General features: G+C 40.8%; 3 protein-coding genes across 8 annotated transcripts in view; 2 read left to right on the top strand and 1 right to left on the bottom strand.

Moving 5' to 3' along the window:
* Nucleotides 1–6,695, top strand: part of LOC139702336 (axin interactor, dorsalization-associated protein-like) — a 68,521-nt gene extending 61,826 nt beyond the window's left edge. The window contains exon 4 of the mRNA XM_071603278.1: nucleotides 6,641–6,695. Coding sequence (XP_071459379.1) covers nucleotides 6,641–6,680 — 40 coding nt within the window. The 3' untranslated portion in view covers nucleotides 6,681–6,695. The remainder of the gene's footprint in view (nucleotides 1–6,640) is intronic.
* LOC139702335 (transport and Golgi organization protein 1 homolog) overlaps nucleotides 1–20,785 on the bottom strand; it is a 75,587-nt gene extending 54,802 nt beyond the window's left edge. For 2 of the 6 annotated variants that reach the window (XM_071603275.1, XM_071603276.1), the window contains exons 1-3: nucleotides 19,836–20,331; nucleotides 18,052–18,101; nucleotides 4,468–4,589 (exon numbers count right to left, since the gene is read on the bottom strand). The gene's annotated coding sequence lies outside the window, so the exon portion shown is untranslated. Of the gene's footprint in view, nucleotides 1–4,467; nucleotides 4,590–18,051; nucleotides 18,102–19,835; nucleotides 20,381–20,508 lie in introns of those variants that run through there. The other 4 variants (XM_071603271.1, XM_071603273.1, XM_071603274.1 and 1 more) reach the window with 4 other exon arrangements.
* A 1,164-nt stretch (nucleotides 20,786–21,949) lies between these two features.
* Nucleotides 21,950–24,538, top strand: LOC139702430 (basic proline-rich protein-like). The gene is made up of 3 exons (XM_071603528.1): nucleotides 21,950–22,593; nucleotides 22,810–23,103; nucleotides 23,254–24,538. The coding sequence occupies exons 1-3, from the start codon at nucleotides 21,950–21,952 to the stop codon at nucleotides 24,536–24,538; spliced, it is 2,223 nt and encodes a 740-aa protein (XP_071459629.1).
* Nucleotides 24,539–26,243: the final 1,705 nt, after the last annotated feature.

Genomic DNA, 26,243 nt, shown 5'->3' with positions numbered 1-26,243 from the left:
ACAGACCTAAATGTAGCAGCTAAACCTATACAACTTCTGGAAGAAAATATAAAAAGCTGTTTGGCAGAGACTTTTAAAACTAACTAGCTCTCTCAGTGGTGGTATGCCCCTGAGTTCAATCCCCAGTACCAAAAACAACAACAACAACAAACTTTGTCTATTCTATATTCATTGTTATGGAAATGGAAAGATAAGCTGACAGACTAGGACAAAGTATTGGCAAAACATATATCTCTCAAGAGAATGATATCTAGGATATACAAATGATTTTTGCATCTTATTAATAAGAAAAATGACCCAATTTGAAAAGATGGGCAGAAGATTTTTTTCTTCACCAAAGTAGATACAAATATGGTGAATGTGCACATGAAAGGATATCCAACATAAGTTGAAATGTAAATCAAAACTGCAATGTTATTACACATACAGTAAGATGGACAAAATTTAAGACTGATCATAACAAATGTTGACAAAGATGAAGACTATGGTATCTCTCTTAGAACTGCAGAGTATAACATGTAGTACAAACAATGGCACAAACTGTTAGAAAACTGTTTGGCAGTTGCTTTAAAAATTAAATCACATCTGTCGAGATATTTACTCCAGAGAAATAAAAGCATACATCCACACTGAGACTTGTGCACAAGTATTCATGGTGGTTTTATTTGTAATAGTCAAAAAATCCCCAATGTTGGACTGTGGGAACATGTCTGTCTTACATGCCTCAGAACCCTTATACTCATATTAAACATATAGTAGGCATTTGATTACTAACTATTCCATGAATGTAGAGATTGATTTTTTTTACTGTTAATAGAGCTTCTCTTTTATTAAATATAACAGACAAAAGAAAATCACGTATAGCACAATGAATTATCACAAAGTAAACATATCCACTAAACCCTAACCCAGGTCAAGAGATTGGACATCAAATGCACCTTCATGAGCCCTCTCTCATTGCTCCCCTAATTATTCCCTCCGCTCCCCCAGAGTTAGGCAGTATTTTAACTTCTAATAACAAGGATTAGTTTTGCCTGTTTTGTTACTTTATACAGTGCAATCATACACATGTGTTCTTCGGTGTGTGGCTTTTTTAGCTCCATATGTATTTTTATAAGATTTATCGAAGTTGTTGAATGTGAATGTACTTCTTATTTTCATTGCTTAATAATTTTCCACTGTATAAATATAACCTGGTTTACTTTAAAAAAATCCCCAATGTATATCAATAGGAAAATAGATAATAAATTTTGGAAACATACTTAGCAAGAATAAAGAACTATTGATAATAGCAAAAACAGGGAGATTCTGAATGAAATAAACTAGACAAAAAGTAATATGCATTGAAAATTCTTTTTTTTTGTACTCCCTAGTACAAATATCCAGGGGTGCTCTACTGCTGAGCTACATCCCCAGCCCTTTTATTTTATTTATTCATTTATTATTAATTTTTTTTTTTTTGCTATCAGAGATGGAACTCTTGGGAACTCAACCACTGAGCCACAGCCCCAGCCCTCTTTTGTATTTTATTTAGAGATAGGTCCCACTGAGTTACTCAGGGCCTCGTTAAATTACTAAGGTTGGCTTTGAACTCCCAATTCTCCCGTTTCACCATTCTGAGCCGCTGGGATTACAGGTGTGTGCCACCATGCCCAGTTTAGTTTTTATTTTGAAACAGAGTCTGGCTCAGTTCCCCAAGTTTACCTCAAACTTGCGATCCTCCAGCCTCAGCCTCCTGAATATCTGGGATTACAGACTCTGCCACCACCTCCCAGCAGATCCAGTTATATTTAAAGGTAGAAAGTTATAAACCAGGTGAATCCTAGTAAAGGTCTTAATAAAAAAATAATAAAAATAAAAGCACTATGCTTGGTCACAATATGGTAAGTCAGAAAATGACAACAAATATCCATTTTCTGTCAGGTTGACCAGAACAGTATCATTTCTCAATGGATTTCAAAGGGTCTCCTTCCTTCTTTCCCTGCCCTCCCTCCCTCCCTCCCTCCCTCCCTCCCTTCCTTCCTTCTTCTCTGAGTTTTGGCGTGTGTGTGTGTGTGTGTGTGTGTGTGTGTACATCATCTTCTGTGCCAGTGTAAGAGGTTTAGGCAATGGATCAACCTTTACACCTGTGCCTAAGGACCCCAATCTTGGATCTATCTCCAAGGGTGGAGGTGATTCTAGCTCCTCATTATAATCTCGAGAGTGGGAACTCCTAAAAAAATAAATAGGTCTTTCTTGGTAACACCAGTTTCCTCCTTGGTAAGAGTTAGTGTAATGGGAGGGTGGCAAGGGCCCTACCCTGCCGCAAAATAAATGCTAAAATGTATTTTGGTACAAATTGTAAACATTAAAGAGTTAAAAGTAAGAGATGAGTCTTGGGATTTGAGCTAGACCTGGGTAAGTACATAGGATTCAGATTCTAAAAAGAGAATAAAAGGCAAGTGAATTAAACAGCAGAAGAAAGACTCAGCAGAAAGAAGTATGTTTAAAGGACAGTAAGGACACCTCATTTTGCTAAGAGGAAAGGATTCTATAAAGGAAGACATATTTGTGTGCTTAGGTCAGATTATGAAATTCCTTGAAAATCAAGCATAAGGATTTAGACTTAATTGAATAAAAATGCAGAAAGTATTAGACTTTAAGTAAAGGGATCATATAACTTAAGTGGAATTTAAACAAGTATCTTGTCCTTAAATCCAGGGAAGATGGAGGTTTAGGCTGGGCATGACCAGTAGGGCTGAGGCATTCCCCACAATTAAAAAGTCATGTCGAAGTGTACTGTACTAATGGAAGTGAGTCATATACAAGGCAAGGTCTTCTGCCAGCATCTACTGTTTGTCTAGCCCTGACAAATATTATTCCACTTTCAACTGTACAAAGAAAGAAACTCAAACATCTGAAATTGCCACTAATATATGGCATGTATATGAGTTCCTGTTTCTGGTTCTGCCTAATTTACCTTGGCATTCTTTCTATGGAGGTCAAATATTTGGTGTGTTGAAATAAATGCAGAACAGACATTGGGGACATGTGGCCTGTACATCTCAGTTTCCACAGTGCACTGTTGGGCTTTATCCATTTAGTTTTCAGAAATATAAATTACTTCCTTACCGGAACAACAGCAGAAGTAAGGAATATAGCCAAAAGGATTGTAGTAAGAGTCAAAAGTCTAATTGTGTGACTATAGGCAAATCATTAAATTTTCTGAGTCTCAGATATTTCATCTATACAAATATGGGTCAAAGTTAAAAATTTTATAGTTCATTTTTTAAGAAGAAAATGAGATAATATATGAAAGATTGCCCATTTATGTGGTTTAAATAATTATACAGCAAAATCCTGGCTGTTACAGCCAATATAGACAATTGACAAAGCAACAAAAGTCTTGGCAATAAATGCTTTCATCACTAAGGAGACATTTTTAGATAGTGCCTACTCTGGAAACTGTTCTCTTCTCACTGAAACAAAGTAAGGCTGATAACATCCTCCCAAAGTGTGCTTGGAAGATCACAAGCACCTCTTGGAGGAGACAGGGAGAGTGGAGGAGAAAATATGTTCTTCGGGATAACATATAGTCTACCAGAGCATACATTGAAGCAAAGCAAGCCCTCCTGAATCTTCAGCATTTTAATTGATGCATGCAGTATAAAATTAGAAACAGGGGCTGGGGATGTGGCTCAAGTGGTAGTGTGCTCGCCTGGCATGCGTGCGGCCCGGGTTCGATCCTCAACATCACATACAAACAAAGATGTTGTGTCGGCCTAAAAAACTAAACAATAAATATTAAAATTTCTCTCTCTCTTTCTCTCTCCTCTATCTCTCTCTCTCTCTTTAAAAAAATAAAATAAAATTAGAAACAGGACCATAATCACTATTATGAAGACTATACTCAGTGGGGGACACTGAACAAACATACATGGGAAAGTAAGTTCTCTGCGATTAGTATGAAAGCTCAGCCTTACCCAAATGCACATGAAATTTGAAATGGTTTGGAATACATAAGAGGACCAGTGAATGACATCAAACCCAAATGATGAAATAGAGAATCTGAACATGATCTTTCTCTTATTTCTCACTGATCCCTTAGAACCACCAATAGAAATATAATATTAACTCTACATGTAAATTAAATTTTCTAGAAGTCATATTTTAAAAAGACAGACGAGCTTCATTTAATAATGCATTTTACATAATTCAATATATTCAAAATGTTATTCTTTTAACTTGTAATCAAAATAAAAATATAACTGTTATTTTACATTCTTCACAATAAGTCTTTGACATCTGACTTATGGCACATCTCAGTTCAAACTGGGCACATTTAAAGACAGTCACAGCATAAGAAAGTAGGGATTGTAAATTAACACTAGGCCATACCATATACTTGCACTTATTTTAAAAAAAGTCAAGTTTAAAAGTATGTGTTAGGTTTTAAAATATTTTGGGCCAACCTCTCTTGGTACTTACGCAGAAGTGAGAAAAGATGATTGAAGGTATCTCAACATCCCTCTTTTTTTTTTTCACTGAGAGGTTAAGATTTCTGTTGCAATAGCTAGGGATTGCATTGTCATTTCAGATGAATCTCAAGTCTGTAATCAAAAAGTGTAAGTCATCATTAGGTTCCTATACTTGTCATTCTTTTATTATTTTTCATTGTTATCTTAAATATATTTACTTCTTGACAAACATAAAGAAATAAAGAATTATATTTAAATGGATAATAAAACAATTTGATCACATAAAATCCCTTTTCGTTTTAGGTAGACCTACTGGTACAAACAAGTCACCTGGGTGGTCTATTTTTCTTTGGTAACAGGGATTAAACTCAAGGGCTCTAGACCACTGAGCCACATCTCCAGCCCTACATTGTATTTTATTTAGAGATAGGGTCTCACTGAATTGTTTAGGGCCTTACTTTTGCTGAGGCTGGCTTTGAACTCACGATCCTCCTGCCTCAGCCTCCAGAGCCACTGGGATTACAGGCATGCAGCACTGCACCAGGCATCTGCTCTGTTCTCTTACTTAACTGCAACTGTGTTTTCCTTGCAGTTAAGTAAGAGACCTTGGTAGATTGCTTCTTTGCACCAGGGTTTCTTGATAGAACTCTATTGGTACTTTGGTTTGGACTGTTCCTACTAGCTGAAGGTTATATACTATCCATGGGCCTGGCCAAAAAATGTTAGTAGTTTCCTCAGTCATGGTGAAACAACAACAAAATGCCCCCAGGCATTTCTAAACTTCTCTTGATAAGACTAGAATCACTCTCCCAGTTTGAGAGTCACTGCTTGAAACTTTAGTTAAACTCTGATCATTTAACAAAGCACCTTTAGTTGTAAGTATCCTATATTTTGTAGTTTGCAAGTATTCTGTATTTTGTAATTTCTCTTATCAGCTAAAAAGAAAGGATTATAAAATCAACATTTAAGGCCCGGTTTCATGATGCACACTGTAATCCCAGTGGCTCTGGAGGCTGAGGCAGGAAGATCTTGAGTTCAAAGTCACCCTCAGCAATTTAGCAAGGCCTTAAGTAATTTATGGATTCCCTATCTCAAAATAAAAAAAAAAAAATGTAAAAAAGGGCTGGTGATGTGGATCAGTGGTTAAGCACCTAGATTCAATCCCCTGTGCCCATCCTCCACAAATCAACATTTTAAAAACCAGAAGCACTAAAACATCAAAAAAACCAAAGGCCCTTGTAAACACAACTGACTTTGCTTCAAAGGTTTTTTGCTTTTTGTTTTTCACTTCAAGTTAACACTACCTTTTAAAAAAATCACATTTTTGAATTTATTTTTTCTGACCTCTAAGAGGGATCTTACATTTTTCTACTTCCCTTTCCAAGACTATTTCCTCTTTTGCACTGTGTAATCTTAAATTTAAATCTGAATTAGTTGCATTGATTTTCCTTTGTGTTAATAGTCAAATTATGATACAATTTGAATTATTGAAATGCATATGGAGGGGTTTCTTTTCTTATTTTTAATGAAAACTCATGTTTTTAAAATTAGCACCTAGGGGACTATAGGTGGAGACTTAATATGTAGAGTCATCAGCATGATAATTGTAATTAAATAAACACAAATCAGTTCATGCTAGCTGATTTCATTTACCATTATAATCAGCTTTCTCCTCTATAAAACAGCACAATTAGTCCTAAATTGACATTCACTAATTGTATATTAGAGTTTCAAGGAAAACAATGAAGAGTTAGTGACTATCATAATGATTGAGATGTGTTTTGACATCAGTAATTATTATTATTTTTAAGATGGGGGTCTTGGTATGTTGCCTAACCTGATCTCCAACTCCTGGACTCAAGCAATCCTCCTGGCTTGGTCTTCTGAGTAGTTAGGACTACAAGTCACCAAACCAGCCTAGTAATTATTGTTTAGTAGATCTCTTTTTGGACACTAAAATCACTACTAATATGATTGTATATGTTTGAAATTGATTTTATGAGCAACATAAAGATTTGATGCAATTCCCATCAAAATACCCATGAATTGGTGTGAATATAATTTGTATACAACCAGAGATATGAAAAATTGTGCTCTATATATGTAATATGAATTGTAATGCATTCTATTGTCATATAAATTTAAAATAATACTAATAATAATAATAAATTTCATTTTTCCAGAACTAGAAAAAACAGTCCTGAAACCCATTTGGAAGAATAAAATATTCAAAATAGCCAAAGCAATTATAAGTCAATAAAGCAAGCTGGAGGCATCATCAAAATACCTGACTTCAAATTATACTACAAAGCTATTGAAATAACCACTGCAAGTCTCTGTCATAAAACCAGATACACAGACCAATGGGAAAGAAGAGAAGACACAGAAAAAGATCCAACACAGTTAACAGTCATCTGATCCTTGACAAAGGTGCCAAAAACATATTGGGAGAAAAGACAGGCTTTTAAACAAATGGTGCCAGGAAAATTGGTTATCCATATGTAGACAAATAAGACTAGACCCTGTACAAACTTGAAAGACATCAAAAGCCCAGGAATTAGACCAGAAACTATGCAAATCCTTGGAAGAAAATATAGGTTTGAGACTCCAGCATATAGGTACAGGCAATGACTTTCTTATTAGAATTCCTAAAGCTCAGAAAATAATGACAAGAGTTAATAAACAGAATGGCATCAAATTAAAAAGCTTCTGCACAGCAAAGGAAACAAATAGTAACATGAAGAAAGAACCTACGGAATGGGAGAAAATATTTGCTAACTACTCTTTTTTTTTTAAAGAGAGAGAGAGAATTTTTTTAATATTTATTTTTTAGTTTTCGGTGGACACAACATCTTTGTTTGTACGTGGTGCTGAGGATCGAACCTGGACTGCATGCATGCCAGGCGAGCGCGCTACTGCTTGAGCCACATCCCCAGCCCTGCCAACTGCTCTTTTGACACAGGATTAATATCCAGACTATATAAGAAACTTTAAAAAACTTAACATCAAAACCTCAAATAACCTAGCTTAATTGGGCAAATGAATTAAACAGACACTTCTCAAAAGAAGAAATAAAAATGGACAACAAATCTATGAAAATGTTCAACATCATTAGCAATTAGGGAGATGCAAATCAAAACTACAGTGAGCTTTTATCTCTAGTCAGAATAGCAGGCATCAAGAATATGAACGATATGGGGCTGGGGTTGTGGCTCAGCAGCAGATCGCTTGTCTAGTACGTGCAAGGCCCTGGGTTCGATCCTCAGCACCACATTAAAATAAATAAATAAAAATAAAGGTATTGTGTCCAACTACTTAAAAAAATATGAAAAATAATAAATGCTAGAAGAATGTGGAAAAGAAGGGACACTTTTTTTCTCTGTTGATAGGATTGTAAATGAATATAACCACTATTGAAATCAGTATGGAGGTTCCTCAAAAGACTAGGCAGGAAACCACCATATAACCCAGCTATACAACTACTCAATGTTTATCTTAAAGAATTAAAGTCATAATACTAGAGTAGTACATGCATACCCATGTTTATAGCAGCACAATTCACAGTTGCCAAACTATGGAACCAAACTAGGTGCTTATCAAGGATGAATAAATAAAGAAAATGTGGCATATACACAGAATGGAGCTTTATTCAGCCATAAAGGTGAATTATGTCATTTGCTGGAAAACGGATGAAACTTGAGAACACTCTTGTTACACAAAATAAGCTAAACTCATAAGGTCAAGGGAGCATATGTTTTCTCTCGTATGTGGAAGCAAGAGAGGAAAAAGGAAAAGAAAAGTGAAAATCAAAAGATCAGTAGAGTGTAGGAAAGGGACCAGGAGAGGGAGGAGTGAAGGGAAAATACTGGGGAATGATATTAGCCAAACTGTAGTGTTATATTGTGCATGTGGAAATATGTAACGACAAATACTGCCATGATTTACGACTGTAATGTATCAACAAAGAAATGGAAAAAATAAAAGAAAGCAAACAAAAAGAACAAAATTGCCTTCATGTATGTATGTATATATACAGCCTAGCCAAACATCTGTTGTGAGCATAAACATTAATTAATACTCCGGAACAGTGATGAGCAAATCATAGCTGTCAGCCTGACACTGTTTTTTTTTTTTTTTTTCATTATTCTCTTTATTGCTTTTTTCTCTTTCTTTCCTCCCTCCCTCCCTCCCTCCCTCCCTCCCTTGCTTCCTTCCTTCCTTAAGTAATCTTCCTGCCTCAGCTTTCTGAGTAGTTGCAAGCACACCAAGGTGCCCAACAATAACACTTGCTTTTGTAAACAAAGTTTTATTAGAACACAGAAGCTTATATTATTTACCCACAGTCTAGGCTGTTTTTGTGCTACACTGGCACTTGAGTAGCAATGAAGACTTGCCTACAAAGTCTAATATATTTATTATCAGTCTCTTTTCAGGAAAAGTTTGTTGATCCCTGATTAGATTATAGATTAAAGTCAGCAGAATAAATACATAAACATTTCTTTTCTTACAACTAAAATTGGCTGTATGAAATGAGATAAATGATCTGTTAGTTGCCAAGATAAATGTCTCTTCCCTATAGAAAGTGTGTATTCAGGACTAGAAATCTTGGCACTGTGTCATGTCAAATGTAGGAAAAAACCTGGCAGCTCATTTTGATGAGACTTAAGAAATTTATTTTCCAGGGCATTTTGAGGTCTAAACTTTGTAGATAATACAGGGAAGAACATTTTCATCTGCAAATAGATTATGTTCATTATTAGTTTGTAATCATTTCACAACTATCATATAATATTAAAGCATCATAACAGACTGCCTATTGGATTGTAATAGAAACTTTTATGACTCTAGCCATTAACTTGTATTTTTCTAGTTATTTTAGACCCATACTTTTAAGCTAGTGCTATTGGTAAAATATATGATTATTTAAGTCTGATTGCCTTACTGATTTTGACCAGTTTATTTTTCAGATATCCATTTTGGGGTTTACTCTTTCAATTAATTTTGGGTCCCATGGGCAATGAAATTGTTGTTGAGTATGTAAGATGTTGCAGTTTCTATGTAAGTTCACCTAAGTGTCTCTACCACTATTGATGGGCAAGGATATAAGTAATTTAGTACTTTTACTTGAAACTATTATAGATCTACTGTACTGGATTTGTTTTCCTGACACAAAAGAGTATAAAACTAGAAACACATTTTCAGGTATTAATTTCAGACATGACTGTAGGCCTGGTGCACAAAACACACTTAATTAGGGGGATGAAGCTCAAGTAAGATGGTGGTCATACTGAGTTAAGGAGAAAATTATCAAAGTGCAAGATTATCATAGTGGTTGGAATTTTGTGGACAAGAATGTCTGAGCTATGTATGGTGTGTGCAATGTGATTATATGTGTGTGTGTGTTAGAGAGAGAATACTAAAAGCCTGGAGGAAATTCATTTTTGATATGAATGTACCAGATGAGACTCTTTAAGGCTTAGCAGAGTTTGACTGCTATAAAGGAGACTGAAGATGATGCTAAATGGCAATGTTGGAAGAAATTAGGTTTCCAGCAGAGTCAGGTTGCAGCAGCTTCACTAGTATATCAGGTACTTAATTGAGAGTTCAGAAATAAGCCTTAGCAAAAAGAACCACACACAAAAGAGTAAAGGGAAAATGGTAGACCTAAATTTGAAACCAAAATTGATTCATGCTAAAAATGTATGTGGCAGCCAGAAAGGAAAAAGGAAAAGAAAGGTGTGTGTGTGTGAAAGGAATCTCACGACAATCAAAGGGAGATCAGTAGAATAGAGGAAAGGGATCAGGGGAGAGAGGAAAGCAGGTAGAAGAGAAATACTCAAGAAAGATATTGGCTAAGTTTTATCACTATATTGTACATATGTATGAAAACATAACAACAAATCCCACCATTATGTACAAGTATAATGCACCATGAAATATGGAAAAAAAGAAAAATACCAAACCTAGCCAGGCGCGGTGGAATATGCCTATAATCCCAGTGACTGGGGTGGATGAAGCAAGAGGATCACGAGCTCAAAGCCAGCCTTAGTAAATCGAGGTGCTAAAGCAGCTCAGCAAGACCCTGTCTCTCAGTAAAATACAAAATAGGTCTGGGGATGTGGCTCAGTAATTGAGTACCCTGAGTTCAATCTCTGGTACCAAATAATAATAATAATAATAATAATAATAATAATACCAAATCTAATATGATCAAAACAATTTACCAGTAATTAGCCTGTATGACACATAAAACAGAATATCCTTTATAGGAAGACAACATAATCCAGACTTCCTATGATGTGTCATCTATAAATGACCAGAATATAATTAAAAATTTTTTTTTTTGGTACCAGGGATTGAACCCAGGGGTGCTTAACCATTGAGCCACAACCTCAGCCCTTTTTTTGCATTTTATTTAGATACAGGGTCTCATTGAGTTGCTAAGTGCATCCCTTAGTTGCGGAGGCTAGCTTTGAACTCTTGATCCTCCTGCCTTAGCCTCCTGAGTCGCCGGGATTACAGGCATGTAGAATATCATTAAATTTTGCCAGAATGCAAAGAAGATAGAAAAATGAGAACAACAAGAGAAAATATCACATATAAAAAAAGTTCCGTGAGCTGACCCAGATGTTAGGATTAGCAGAAAAAAAAATTTAAATAGTTTTTATAACTAGTTTCAAGGAGTTAAAGAAAAGCTTAATCATAATGAATAAGTAGATATGGGTGTCACTATATAAATGAAAAATTTCTTTTAAAAGAAATAAAAAGTATAGTATTTGAAATGAAAAATTCATGAAACAAATCTATCATCAGATTGTATAGTGCAAAAACAACAAAAAGTTAACTTGGAGATAGACCAATAAAAATTATCTGGTCTAAAAATCAGAAAGAAAAAAATAGAGATGTGGTTACTATCAGTACAAAGTGACCTAACATACATATAATTAGATTTCTAAAAGAATAGAGGCATAAGTTGTACAGAAAAAAATATTTAAGATAATGATGGCTAAAATTATCCCAAATTAACAAAAAAGATGTTAACAGATTTAGGAAACTCAGTGGATACTAAGGTTAGTTACAAAGCAAATCACATCTAGATGCATCAGAGTCAACTGTAAATAATCAATTAGGAGGAAAAAGGTCTTGAAGGCAATTAGAAAAAAGTGGTGTGTTATGCATTGGTAAAAATGACTAAAATAATAGCTGACTTCTTATCAGAAATGAGAAGTTAAAGTTAATGGAAAGGTTTAAGGTGCTAGAAGACAAAAACTGCAAATCCAGGATAAATACTCTTCAAAACTGAAAGCAGAATAGACATTTTCAAATAAATAAAAAGTAAGAAAATTCAATACCAATAGATCTCTACTATGAACAATGCTAAAAGAACCTCTTCAGGATAAAAGGAGATGATCCACCAGCTAGAAACAGATGCACTGTGTGTTTTAGTTCACTGTATAATAAACTTAATGATTTAAAATAAAAATTCTTTGTTATTTCTCCTTATTCTATAATTTGGCATTACATAACCTGATGGGTCCTTTGCTGTAGGTTATTTATTACTGCTTATGTGGTTTCCTTTAGCAGGGATTGTTTAACCAAAGGTAGAACTGACAAAATAGCTTCGTTTACATGTCTGCTAGCTCAACTGGTTGGGTCAGGCTTTTCTCCTCAAATGCTTTTAGTCATTCAGTCATTCTAAAATTTTTTATTTGTTGATTGGATTCCTAGAGGATAAAAGTAGAAGGTATACACCTTCCCAAGGATCTCTAGGATTGACATGGTATCACTTTCACCAAAAATATATTTTGTTCATTAAAACAAGACAAAATACCAGCCCAGACTCAGCAGGTAGGAAAATAGATATTACTTCATAATGAGAGAAGCAACATGATACAGGAATGTGAAGAATTTGGGGTAGATATTTTTAAAGACAATGCACCATAAACAGAAATGAAAAGTACTAGAAATAGTAAAATGTAGGTAAATATAAAAGACAATATGTATACATATTTATTCTTTTAATTTCTTGGAAACATGACTAAGGTAAAAAATGTATACAGCTGTAATATGTATGACGACAAAGCACAAAAGACTTGGGGAGATGTGAGAAAGTATCACAATTTAAACTATGAAAACTGTGATAAATTAAAGAATGCATTTCATAATTCCTGGAAACATTGCTAAAACAATAATGTAAAGCAATACAGCTAAAAGCAAATGGATAAATTAAATAAAATTTAATTTTTATTTAATGTAATTTTATTTAATTAAATAAAAATATGAATAGAACGAAAACAAGAAATAGATAATAGATAAAAATACATCATGAATAGTAAGCCAATAAGAATGCAGAGGCTATACTAACATCAGATGAATTTAAATTCAAGATAAAGAGTTTTATAAGAAATAAGAAAGACATTTCATAATACCATAATGTGTTTTTTAAGAACACAGAAACATGACACCATACAACCAAACATTTATATGCCCCAAATATATGAAAGCTGACAAAACTGAAGAGACAAATCCATACTTTGAATTTTTAACACCCTTTTAATAACTGATAGTAACACTATAAAAAAATCACTAATGATACACAAGAGTCTGAACAAAACTATCAACCATCTTAACCTTATTGACATTGACAGACAATACCCAACAACTCCAGAATATATATTCTTTTCTAGTCCTCATGGAAATTTGCAAGATAGGTTATATTCTTGGCAAAATAATCAGTTTCAAAAAATTTTAAATATTGAATTTCAGTTTGTTTTCTGATCACAGTAGAAATAAATGGGGTATTCTTTAATAAAACTGGTCATTAAATAAAAGCCCTGCAAATCATCAATAAACAGTATTTTAGTTATCTATTGCTATATTTTTAAAAATTCCAAAATTTAGTAGCTTTAAAAAAATAACCATTTGCCGGGAGTGGTGGTGCACACCTGTAATTCCAGTGGCTCAGGAGGCTGAGGTAGGAGGATCGCAAGTTCAAAGCCAGCCTCAGTAATGGCGAGGCACTAAGCAACTCAGTGACACACTGTCTCTAAATAAAATACAAAATAGGGCTAGGGATGTGGCTCAGTGGTCGAGAGCCTCTGAATTCAATCCCCACTACCAAACAAACAACCATTTTATTTCTCATAATTTTGTAAGTCAAGACTTTAACCAAGGTTCTGCTCTAGTGTCACCTAGGCTCACTCATACAGCGAACGCCTGATTTAGACTACAAGATCTGAAATGGCTTTTTATGTCCCGAACTAAGGTGCTGACTGTTGGCTTCATGTAGTCTCCCTTTCCATGTGGTCTTTCATATGTCAGGGGCTTTCTTCATATGGACTCTCCCTCCAGCAAGATAGCCTGGGCTTCTTTACAGTGTGGCACAGGGTACCAAAGAGAAGAAAAAATGAGTTTGTGCCTTTAAAGGATACAGTCAGTCCTTCCTCAAGTCTCAATCTTGGGTAGGATCTTGGTCCATGCATTTTGGGGGAATTTATAGTTGGATGACATTTTAATCTACATTACTATGTGAAATGTCTTTGTTTTTATGATTTCATTTTTGCTACATTGTTTCTTTTCCATACAATTAACTACAATATAGGATAACCTATTAATGATAACGTCTCTTCAATTGGTTGTGAAGCTTGCTCTATAGTAATTTATACAGAAAGGACTCATGGGAATAATATTCTCTAAATGACAATTTCCTGATTTAAAAACATAATTTGTAGCCAGTACAACAGTGCATGCCTATAATCCTATCTACTTAGCAGGTTGAGGTAGGAGAATGGTAAGTTTGAGGAGAGCCTGGGCAACTTGGTGAGACTCTGTCTCAAGAAAAACAAAAACAAAACAAACATTAAATGAAACTGCAGATGTAGCTCAGTGGTAGAGCACTTCTCAGTTCAATCCTCAGTGCTGGGGGAGAGGGGGAAGGTCATTCATCACCATACTAAGATACTCCTTAGAGAAAAGTAATTGCAAGAACATTGTTCTCCTCCCTTGGGATATGTTTTTTTTTTTTTCTAGATTGGAATCTAGAAAGACTTTTGTGTGCTTTGTGCTCTCATTATGGTTATGTGGCTCTTTAAATCTTCTTCATGCAATTGGATGTAATATCATAGATTTTTTTTTTTTTTTTTTTTTGGTGGTGCTGGGGATTGAACCCAGAGCCTTGTGCGTAGGAGGCAAGTACTCTTCCAACTGAGCTATATCCCCAACCCCAGTGGATTTTTTTTTTCCTTTGGAGGGGAATCTCTTCTCAACACATTTTGTGCCAGATTGTACTTGAGAAAGGGAAGTGATATGTACAGCATGGAACGATATTAGTTTCTAATTTTCCCATTTTTTTAAAAATTTATTTATTTTTAATTCTAATTTGTTATATATGACAGCAGAATGCATTACAATTCATATTACACATATGGAACACAATTTTTCATATCTCTGGTTGTACACAAAGTATAGTCACATCAGTTGTGCCTTTTTTTATTAAGAGAGAGAGAATTTTTTAATATTTATTTTTTAGTTCTCCGCGGACACAACATCTTTGTTTTTGTATGTGGTGCTGAGGATATAACCTGGGGCCCCAGGTATGCCAGGCGAGTGTGCTACCGCTTGAGCCACATCCCCAGCCCCTAGTTGTGTCTTTACATGTGTACTTAGGGTAATGATGGCAATCTCATTCCACTGTCTTTTCTATCTACTATTTAGATGTGTTTGAGAACTTCAAGAAAAATCAGAAAAACTCTTCCCTATTTTCATGAGAGCATGAATTTTTAGCCATATAAAATGTGTCCTGATGGGTTTTGGTTATATTTTTATACCTCATGAAAAGGGAAGAAATTAAATTAATTAATTAAAACAAAAGACGAGATTTAAGACAAATCTCCCTAGTACAAGTAATTCTGGTTTTCCTATATCTCATTCAACATTTTCCTGAATGTACCCAGATACACTTAACATTTCTTCCCTGAGGGATAATTAACACTGTCACATACTTTGACAAGTTTATACATACACACACACACACACACACACACACACACCGTACCAAAAGCCATAATTAAATAATTGCACCTGGAAGTAGCAAGCATAAGGTTTCAAAGGTCTCATGCAATATTAACCCACAAATTCTAAATGTACTTATGATTGTGGAATCCCATTTTTAATTACAACATAAATTAACAAATCTAAATAATACAACTACCATAAAGCTAAAATTCTCATTTATGCAGCTATGAGTTAAATGAAATATAATACCACAATCTATTGCATTTTCTGGCATGAAAGCAAAAACACAATACAAATTTAGGCTTTTCTATCAAAATTACAAGAACTAACCTTCTACCCAGAAGAATCCAAAGACACACAAAAGCATCTGCATTATTTTACATATGAGGTATATGGAAAAAAGTCTCTCCCCAAAGTAGTAAGAAACAACTTCTGATTTCCTAAGAAACTTGTATTTTACATTTGTTTTTTTTTTCCTGAATCACTTACGCAGCCACAAAGAAACTCAGATATTAAAGAACTAGAGAAGTTAACAGATGTCCTTTTCAATAGCCAACAGTCACCAAAGACTGTGACAAAAGAAAATAGACATAAGTATTCCATGTTACTATGCACAAGCAAGCCCAAAGTTTTACTGCTTCACTAGTTAAATCACTAAATGTTAAGCATTATTTCATGAACTTAAATGAAATCTGGTATGTAAAGAGAAAAAATACGCGATAAGTGAAACTTACTATTTCACAGAAATATTAGTATTATTTTAGATTATTTTACTCCATCTAAAATAATCCTGTGACCTTGTGGAAACAGTCCTGGGTTAAACACTTAAAGTACATTCCTTTACCAAATGTACCAGTACATTACTGCTCTGAAAGCATTCAATATGTCTACTATGTTCTCTAGATGTGTATTCATACACTGGTTTAAGCCATTTGCAGAAAATCAACAGAAACCCTTAAAAACGTTTGACCTGACATGCAACTTTAAGACATGTGAGTTTTAAATTAACAGATCTTTACATCTTTCGTAATGGAAATTATCAGAATATACTCTGAAAGTTAAGTGATTCTTCCACAGAACAAATTTAACTTGACCTCCTAAATGGTACAGATTTGACACACCATTTAGAAGGCTAAAAGAAATACTGATTTACTTCTTCTCTAAAGAAATACTGTTCAACGAAATTATAATGCAAGTTACACACGTAATTTTGAATTTTCTAATATCTATGCTAAAATGATAAAAAATACAATTTTTAAAACACTTACTAAACATGCCAAATATTATTTCAAGATGTAATAAATATCTTCAAAATATTTATTCTTTTACAAATTGTACTAAGTTTTCAAATTCCAGTATGCATTTCACACTTTCAGCATATCACATTTTCAACTAACCACAACAACCTGGTCCATAGTCAGAATATGGCTAGTGGCTACACTATTGAACAGTATACTTTTTAAGTAATATTTTGAGATCTGACATACCACTCTGTTTATAATTAGTTCACATTCATGTCTCCTTTTTAAACTGAAATGGCTGCAACTACAAATATAAGGAAAACTGTTAATTCACTGGATAAATCAGGATCAGATCCCCCTTATCTGGGGATGTGGTTAACACACACAATAAGTAGCAAATGGATTATTCCTTATTATGTCTCAAGTAGACTTCAGAGATGGTGCTGATTAACATGAGCAAACACAATTTGTAGCAAAAACACAGGTTAAACACCAAAACATTTTTATATCAAATCATAGCACTGCCTTAATTCTAGCATCCCTTCCCCTCTCATTCTTGAGCACATACTTCTATGCAATTTATTTATAATATTGCTCTCTAAATTTGATAAATTTTGTCAACCATACAGTCACCATTCAAAAATAAACAGAACACTATATAAGACACAAATGAAAAAAATCAACCAGCTACTTTTAATACAATTTGTCAACCAATCTTAAATTCTGAGTTCCACTGAATTTGATTCTTCTCACAATTCCAATTAATTTACTGCTAAGAATTTTCCCAAGTCATTAGGATATTTGCTTAAAATGTAAATAATTCCAACTACGTGTTTTCTAGAAAATAACAACTACAACCATAGCTTAGCACATAAAATTTGTCCTTTAGGCAAGTTACTTAATAAATCAAACAGAAACAACTATACTCCTGTTTAATGCTTTTACATTTTGTAACACCATATTCAACAATTTCTAAATTTGGAAAATCAGTTCAGATTGCACACAAGCACTAACTTAAAAACTTAAAACCGTACAGGTTTCTACAAAATACTTGTGAATAAATGTATTCCACAGAAAAATCAACACCACTCAAATCTCAGCAAGAAGCACAAGATCAGTATATTCATAAGTACAGAATATATGATACATGCTAAAGAGTATTTTCTCCTAATTTAACTTAATTCACCTAGGCAATTTTTGTTTAAAGAACTTGCAAAGCTTTAAGGAAGCAAACATAGCTAGCTAGCCTCTTCTGCTGCACCTACATACAAGGATAATACATTAATCTCCTGATATCGTTCCACAATTTAGAAATCAAAATAACAAAATTTGTTTCTTACCTGCAGTTAGGAGAGGATTAAGGGTTATTTCAGCTAGCTCCTTCTGAATTCTGTTAGTGAAATAGGAACAGACAAAAAGGATTTGAGACAGTCTACAGAATAACCAGAAAATCAGAATGCCCTCTACCATCATGCAGGTAAATGCAAGGCTGGTTTTGCCTTCAGTAATGCTAACATGGCTGCTTCCTCTTTGTTCTCAGAGGCATAATCCAAACTCCTTAACAGAAAATTTCAGCTTTTTTCTCACTTGCTACTGTAAATAGGTAAGTCATTTACATCTGATTTGAGAAAGTCCTCCACTACTACTCAACAAAAGGATATAAAATCTACTTTAAAACTCTTTTTACCAAAGAAATTCTCTTTTCAAGCTTATATACAAACGAGACAAAACAGAAGGAGGAAAAGCACTAGAATATTTTTGACAATGACTTCAAATCCACTTTTAGTGTGGTAAAAATTACAAAGCTATTGCAAGAGCACATTAATAGTTTTGTCAATATTTTATCTGTTTTAAAAAAAGTTTAAAATTTACAAATACCTTTACCAATGAAAAACTTCCAAGGACTATTTTAGCAATCTTACTTAACCATTTCTTTTCTCTGATCTTAGGTACAGCCCGTAAATGTAAATTTCATACTCTTGGAGGAAAGAGGGCCTTGAGGTAAGGGGAAAAAGAGCATTTCTCTGATTTTCTTGAAACTTAAAATGTTTCCAAAAGTTGTTTATTGTTCTCTCCACAAGATTACAACACACCGAGAAGAATTTTAAAGTATTTCAAAGACTGCTGCTATTCAATATAATATTCTCAAGTTCATTAATGTTTGATTAATGGTGAAAATGTATAGAAAAATAAGAACATGAATAAAATGCAATAATTGATCAGTTTTTATATTTTCTTTTTCTTTTAGTTGTGATCAATGAAAAACAACAAAACATCAACATTAGGTAATGCTATAGGTACATTTTATGTTTGATACAAGAGTTCTACTCAATACAACCACTATCACTAATGGAGTCCCATTGATGGATTTTTTTGCCATCATAGAAAATAAAAGTCAGCAGGAAACAAATAATCTTTCACTTACAACCAACAAAGTGTTTTTTCCTGCTGTTGTTTTTCACTACTATGTCAAGAACATCCACGAGTTTTAAAGATGTGCAAAGTTTTAACAGCAAAGTGACTCCTGAGATTGTTAATGGCTACTTTTCAGTTTTATTTGTTCTCACAAGAACAAGGAGGGATAACTATAACTACAAAAAAATTATACCTATTATGAAGGATTTAAAGACTTGTTTGTAAAACTAAGCAAATTTAAAATCTGCTTTCAAAAAAAGCCAAGGCCTGACATTCAACATTTTTAGCAAATATAAACTTTTTTGATCATTTCCTTTCATGAAAAGTGACACATTTCCTTTTATGAAGCTGCCACCACAGATGCCTGGACTGACACCCACGTGGACATGTGCTAATTTCACTCAAGAGTATAACTCACAAAAGGAAACATCCCCAATGTACCATCTAATTCAGTTTCACAAATTTTCCTGGCCAACTCCTTAAAATGTCAGGATGAGAATTCAGTCTCTAGGACTCTTCCTGAAATTACCAAAGTACAGAATAGGTTTGCTTAGAAGCATAATTTTAGTGAGGACGTTTTCATGTCCCCCTAAAGGATGACAATTCATTCAAGTACAAATAAAATTGGTCATGAAGTATTTCTGGAGTATTGTTCTTGATGTAAAAATAAAAGCATCCAATTGCTTGGAAGACAACCTGACAATGTTACCTTTTAGCACTAGTGGATAACTTAGCAGTGGTTTTGCTAGAGAGTTTGGTGCTCTTCTTCTGCTGGGTGGCAGAAGGTTCTTTCTTCATGATCTTCAGGCTCTGGAGCAGCAGGGTCTTCCTGGTCCGAATTTGAACTGCCACTGCTGGTGCTGGGGCTGTCATCATCGGACATTTGCTTACCACTGGCCATTTGATGAAGTTATCACTTGGAAAACTTTTTTAAAGAGAAAAGAGAAGAGGGAAGAAATGTTAATCTAAGAAATCAATCAACAGCTTTTCCTTATCTTAATATCATTCCCAAATTGTATCTCTATAAAAAGTCTTCAAAAGTGTTCACATTTATTGTATGAATATATTACTGGGGATAGGATGAATCTTACAATGCCAGCTCTCAGGGATTGTCCGAAATCACCCACTCACATTTTTCTCCATTCCTTGGATAATCTATCAATTGTCTACTTTCTCAGAAGGCATGAAAAAGATTTGCCGGGGAACTGAAGGCAAGGAGTATTAACAACATAACTGTAAATAACAGTTTCATAAATAACATTTATGAAATGTTTCATAAATAACATTTATGAAAAAATGTTAAAAAGTCACTACACGTCTAAATATTCACAGACTGACATGGGTCAGAGCTACCAAATTCCCTTCCCCAAAGAAAAACATACCCTGTTAATCGCTCATATGCTTATTTAAGGTGAACATTCCTCTTCTATGCACGTAAAACCTTTAAAAACAACAATGGAAAATTTAAAACTCAACTAACAAGCTGCTCTAGCCTTTTCCACGGCCAGCAGTGAAGATTCATCCAGCCGCCATCATAGGAAAAGCAGAATCCAACCTGCACTTTCGGCAAAGCTCCCCACATCACGAAGGTTCCTTGCTCAATCTTTACATCACGGGGGACATATATATCCAAAATCAACGAAAAAAAGGGGGAATAACGAAGCGGCCGCGGCCGGGAACGAGGCCAAGGCCGCCACCCTGGCTGCCAATATGGCTGCCACCCTCACTCCGACACCGACGCCGACGCCGACCCACCCCGCCCCCCGCCGACACCCCCCCAACCGATGCCAACACCCACACCGACCACCACCCCCCCAACCCGAACCCCGCCCCGCCGACCCCCCTCCCCCCGCCGCTGCCTTACCTCGGGGGAATAACGAAGCGGCCTCGGCCGGGAATGAGGCCGAGGCCACCACCCTGGCCACCACCCCCACTCCGAAGCCGACTCCGAAGCCCAAGCACCCCGCCGACCCCGCCCCCCGCCGACCCCTGCCACGGATGCCGACACCGACCGCCACACCCCCCAATCCAAACCACCCCCCTGCCACTGCCTTACCTCGGGAGAATAACAAAGGGGCCGCGGCCGGGAACGAGGCCAAGGCCGCCACCCTGGCTGCCACCACCACTCCGGCGCCGACGCCCACCCACCCCGCCGACCCCGCCCCCCGCGGACCCCCCCCACCGATGCCGACAACGACACCGACCACCCCCCCCCAACCCGACCCCCCCCGCCGCCCCCCGCCGCCTTACCTCGGGGGAATAACGAAGCGCAGGCGGCCGGGAACGAGGCCGAGGCCACCACCCTGGCTGCCACCCCCACTCCGACGCGGACGCCCACCCACCCCGCCGAACCCGCCCCCCGCCGACCCCCCCCACCGATGCCGACACCGACACCGAACACCACCCCCCCAACCCGACCCCCCCCCCGCCGACCCCCCCCCGCCGACCCCCCCCCCGCCGCTGCCTTACCTGGGGGAATAAGGAAGCGGCTGAAGCCGGGAACGAGGCCGAGGCCGCCACCCTGGCTGCCACCCTGGGTGCCTCCCCCACTCTGACCCCGACGCCCGCCCACCCACCCCGCCGACCCCCCCCCCACCGATGCCGACACCGACACCGACCACCACCCCCCGAACCCGAACCCCGCCCCGCCGACCCCCCTCCCCCCCTCCCGCCGCTGCCTTACCTCGGGGGAATAACGAAGCGGCCGCGGCCGGAAACGAGGCCGAGGCCGCCACGCTGGCTGCCAATATGGCTGCCACCACCACACCGACACCGACGCCCACCCACCCCGCCGACCCGGCCCCCCGCTGACCCCCACCACCGATGCTGACACCGACCGCCACCCCCCTCAATCCAAACCACCCCCCCGCCGCTGCCTTACCTCGGGAGAATAACAAAGGGGCCGCGGCCGGGAACGAGGCCAAGGCCGCCACCCTGGCTGCCACCCCCACTCCGAAGCCGACGCACACCCACCCCGCCGACCCCGCCGACCCCCCACACGGATGCCGACACCGACACCGACCACCACCCCCGAACCTGAACCCCGCCCCGCCGACCCCCCTCCCCCCTCCCCCCGCCGCTGCCTTACCTCGGGGGAATAACGAAGCGGCCGCGGCCGGGAACGAGGCCGAGGCCGCCACCCTGGCCGCCACCCCCACTCCGAAGCCGACGCCGACCCCGCCCCCCGCCGACCCCCGCCACGGATGCCGACACCGACCGCCACCCCCCCAATCCGAACCACCCCCCGCCGCTGCCTTACCTCGGGAGAATAACAAAGGGGCCGCGGCCGGGAACGAGGCCAAGGCCGCCACCCTGGCTGCCACCACCACTCCGAAGCCGACGCACACCCACCCCCGGCCGACCCCCCACCACCGATGCCGACACCGACCACCACCCCCCCAACCCGACCCCCCCCCCCCCGCCGCCTTACCTCGGGGGAATAACGAAGCGCAGGAGCCGGGAACGAGGCCGAGGCCACCACCCTGGCTGCCACCCCCACTCCGACGCGGACGCCCACCCACCCCGCCGACCCCGCCCCCCGCCGACCCCCCCCACCGATGCCCGCCGACCCCCCCCACCGATGCCGACACCGACACCGACCACCACCCCCCGAACCCGAACCCCGCCCCGCCGACCCCCCTCCCCCCCTCCTGCCGCTGCCTTACCTCGGGGGAATAACGAAGCGGCCGCGGCCGGAAACGAGGCCGAGGCCGCCACGCTGGCTGCCAATATGGCTGCCACCACCACACCGACGCCCACCCACCCCGCCGACCCGGCCCCCCGCTGACCCCCACCACCGATGCCGACACCGACACCGACCACCACCCCCGAACCCGAACCCCGCCCCGCCGACCCCCCTCCCCCCCTCCTGCCGCTGCCTTACCTCGGGGGAATAACGAAGCGGCCGCGGCCGGAAACGAGGCCGAGGCCGCCACGCTGGCTGCCAATATGGCTGCCACCACCACACCGACGCCGACGCCCACCCACCCCGCCGACCCGGCCCCCCGCTGACCCCCACCACCGATGCCGACACCGACACCGACCACCACCCCCGAACCCGAACCCCGCCCCGCCGACCCCCCTCCCCCCTCCCCCCGCCGCTGCCTTACCTCGGGGGAATAACGAAGCGGCCGCGGCCGGGAACGAGGCCGAGGCCACCACCCTGGCCACCACCCCCACTCCGAAGCCGACTCCGAAGCCCAAGCACCCCGCCGACCCCGCCCCCCGCCGACCCCTGCCACGGATGCCGACACCGACCGCCACCCCCCCAATCCGAACCACCCCCCCGCCGCTGCCTTACCTCGGGAGAATAACAAAGGGGCCGCGGCCGGGAACGAGGCCAAGGCCGCCACCCTGGCTGCCACCACCACTCCGGCGCCGACGCTGACGCCCGCCCCCCGCCGACCCCCCACCACCGATGCCGACACCGACACCGACCACCACCTCCCCAACCCGACCCCCCCCCCGCCGCCTTACCTCGGGGGAATAACGAAGCGCAGGCGCCGGGAACGAGGCCGAGGCCACCACCCTGGCCGCCACCCCCACTCCGAAGCCGACGCCCACCCACCCCGCCGACCCCCCCCACGGATGCCGACACCGACACCGACCACCACCCCCCCAACCCGAACCCTCCCCACGCCGACCCGCGGCCGGGAACGAGGCCGAGGCGGCCACCCTTGGTGCCACCCCCACTCCGACGCCGATGCCCACCCACCCCGCCGACCCCGCCCCCCGCGGACGCCCCCCACCGATGCTGACAACGACACCGACCACCACCCCCCCCCGAAACCGAACCCCGCCCTGCCGACCCCCCTGCCCCCCTGCCCCCCTCCCCCCCTCCCGCCGCTGCCTTACCTCGGGGGAATAACGAAGCGGCCACGGCCGGAAACGAGGCCGAGGCCGCCACGCTGGCTGCCAATATGGCTGCCACCACCACACCGACGCCGACGCCCACCCACCCCGCCGACCCGGCCCCCCGCTGACCCCCACCACGATGCCGACACCGACACCGACCACCACCCCGGAACCCGAACCCCGCCCCGCCGACCCCCTTCCCCCCTCCCCCCGCCGCTGCCTTACCTCGGGGGAATAACGAAGTGGCCGCGGCCAGGAACGAGGCCGAGGCCGCCACGCTGGCTGCCACCCCCACTCCCACACCGACGCCCACCCACCCCGCCGACCCCGCCCCCCGCCGACCCCCCCCACCGATGCCAACACCGACACCGAACACCACCCCCCCAACCCGACCCCCCCCCCCCCCGCCGACACCCCGCCCCCCCCGCCGCTGCCTTACCTGGGGGAATAAGGAAGCGGCCGCCGCCGGGAACGAGGCAGAGGCCGCCACCCTGGCTCCCACCCCCACTCCGACGCCGACACCGCCCCCCACCCCGCCGCCTTACCTCGGGGGAATAACGAAGCGCAGGCGGCCAGGAACGAGGCCGAGGCCGCCACCCTGGCTCCCACCCCCACTCCGACGCCGACACCGCCCCCCGCCGACCCCCCCCCCACCGATGCCGACACCAACACCGACCACCACCCCCCCAAGCCCATTATTTGTTTATTTATTTAGTTGTAGATGGACACAATACCTTTATTTTATTTACTTTTTTATTCATGTTTATGGGGTGCTGAGGATTAAACCCAGGGCCTCATATGTGCCAGGCAAGCACTCCACCACTGAGCTACAACCGTAGCCCGCTGCACTGCACATTTTGATGCCAAGAGGAACCAAGCAGTTCCCATTTTCCCTTCTAATCTAGTCATCTTCTCCATTTATGAGTTTTCTTCTGCTTCTCCTTTAAAAAATAATTTGGCCAACACATCACAAGTTCATAATCTAAAGAGTCAAATAGTATTAATAATTTTGCACAAACCAGCAACTTCTCATTCCTCTAATCCGCCTCTCTATAAATATTTAAAAACTCTTTCTTGGCTTTTTGCTAGAATTTTCCTCCATGTTTCTACATAATATGTATAAACCATTGTCTCTTGGTTTATCCACTTTAAATAGCCTGTTGGCTTCCTGTTATGGGATATGAAGATTTTAGCTGTTCTTTCTTTTCTTACAAGGAGTAGTCAGTATTTTATTTAAAAAAATTTTTTTTGTTGTTGTTGATGGACCTTTATTTTATTGGTTTGTTTATGTGGTGCCAAGAATTGAACCCAGTGCTTCACACATGTGAGGCAAATGCTCTACCACTGAGCCACAACCCCAGCCTTGAGTGTTTTCATTATTGTGTAATAAAATTGCTCATGTAGAGTCAAGTAGTGTACAGGAGTGGGGAACTGTTTTGTTTCGAACTTGGCTCAGGATTACGACCGCCACCTCCCCATTAGCTGGGAATACAGGCATGTGTTGACAGCCACCTGAAGTTGGCTATGTACTGTGAAACAAAAGCTCTGCTAAGTATGAAGTCATAATATTAAATATGGACTTTTAAAAACGTACAGTACTGCTCCCTTGCCCTCAGTGTTCTGTGCTCTCTGCCGTGGTCAGAGGTCACAGCTCTCATCCACTGCGTCTCTGTCCCCTACCTCCAAGTGTGCTTAAAAATTCTTAGGAAATTACGGGGCTGCGATTGTGGCTCAGTGGTGGAGCGCTTGCCTGGCACGTGTGAGGCCCTGGGTTCCATCCTCAGCACCCCATAAAAATAAATAAATAAAGTAAAGGTATTGTGTCCATCTACAACTAAAATATAATGGAAAAAATAATTTAACTTATAAAATTATTATGAAACTAGAATTTTCCTCTTTCTTTGGCACAATAGGAGGCTCTTGTCACATGGGGTCACACTCCCTTTGTTTCTAGAACTGGAGCTGGGTGATCTCTGTCTAGCAGCATGGCCTGGCTCTGCACCTGGCCTGCTTTTTCATTCATATTGCTCTTCAGAGTGTCACCCGGTTCCTTCAGTGCCTCTGTTTTAGGGCTGGAGGAGGAAGGCTGGGAAGAGACTGGCCTTTGTTCCTCGGTAGGACATCCTCATGTGAAACATGAACCCGCTCCTCACTGACATGGCAGGGTGTGGACTGTTTATTCCATTTTCTCACGGAGGAGTCGTCTGTCAGATTCCACACCCCCACCCCCAACTTCAAAGCTACCAGAATCAGTGGGCCCAAA

The sequence above is a fragment of the Marmota flaviventris genome, chromosome 17 (genome assembly GCF_047511675.1).
Source record: "Marmota flaviventris isolate mMarFla1 chromosome 17, mMarFla1.hap1, whole genome shotgun sequence".
NCBI classification, from domain to species: domain Eukaryota; kingdom Metazoa; phylum Chordata; class Mammalia; order Rodentia; family Sciuridae; genus Marmota; species Marmota flaviventris.
Note: the sequence above shows the minus strand (reverse complement) of the source record. Positions and strands in the feature narration are given on the sequence as shown.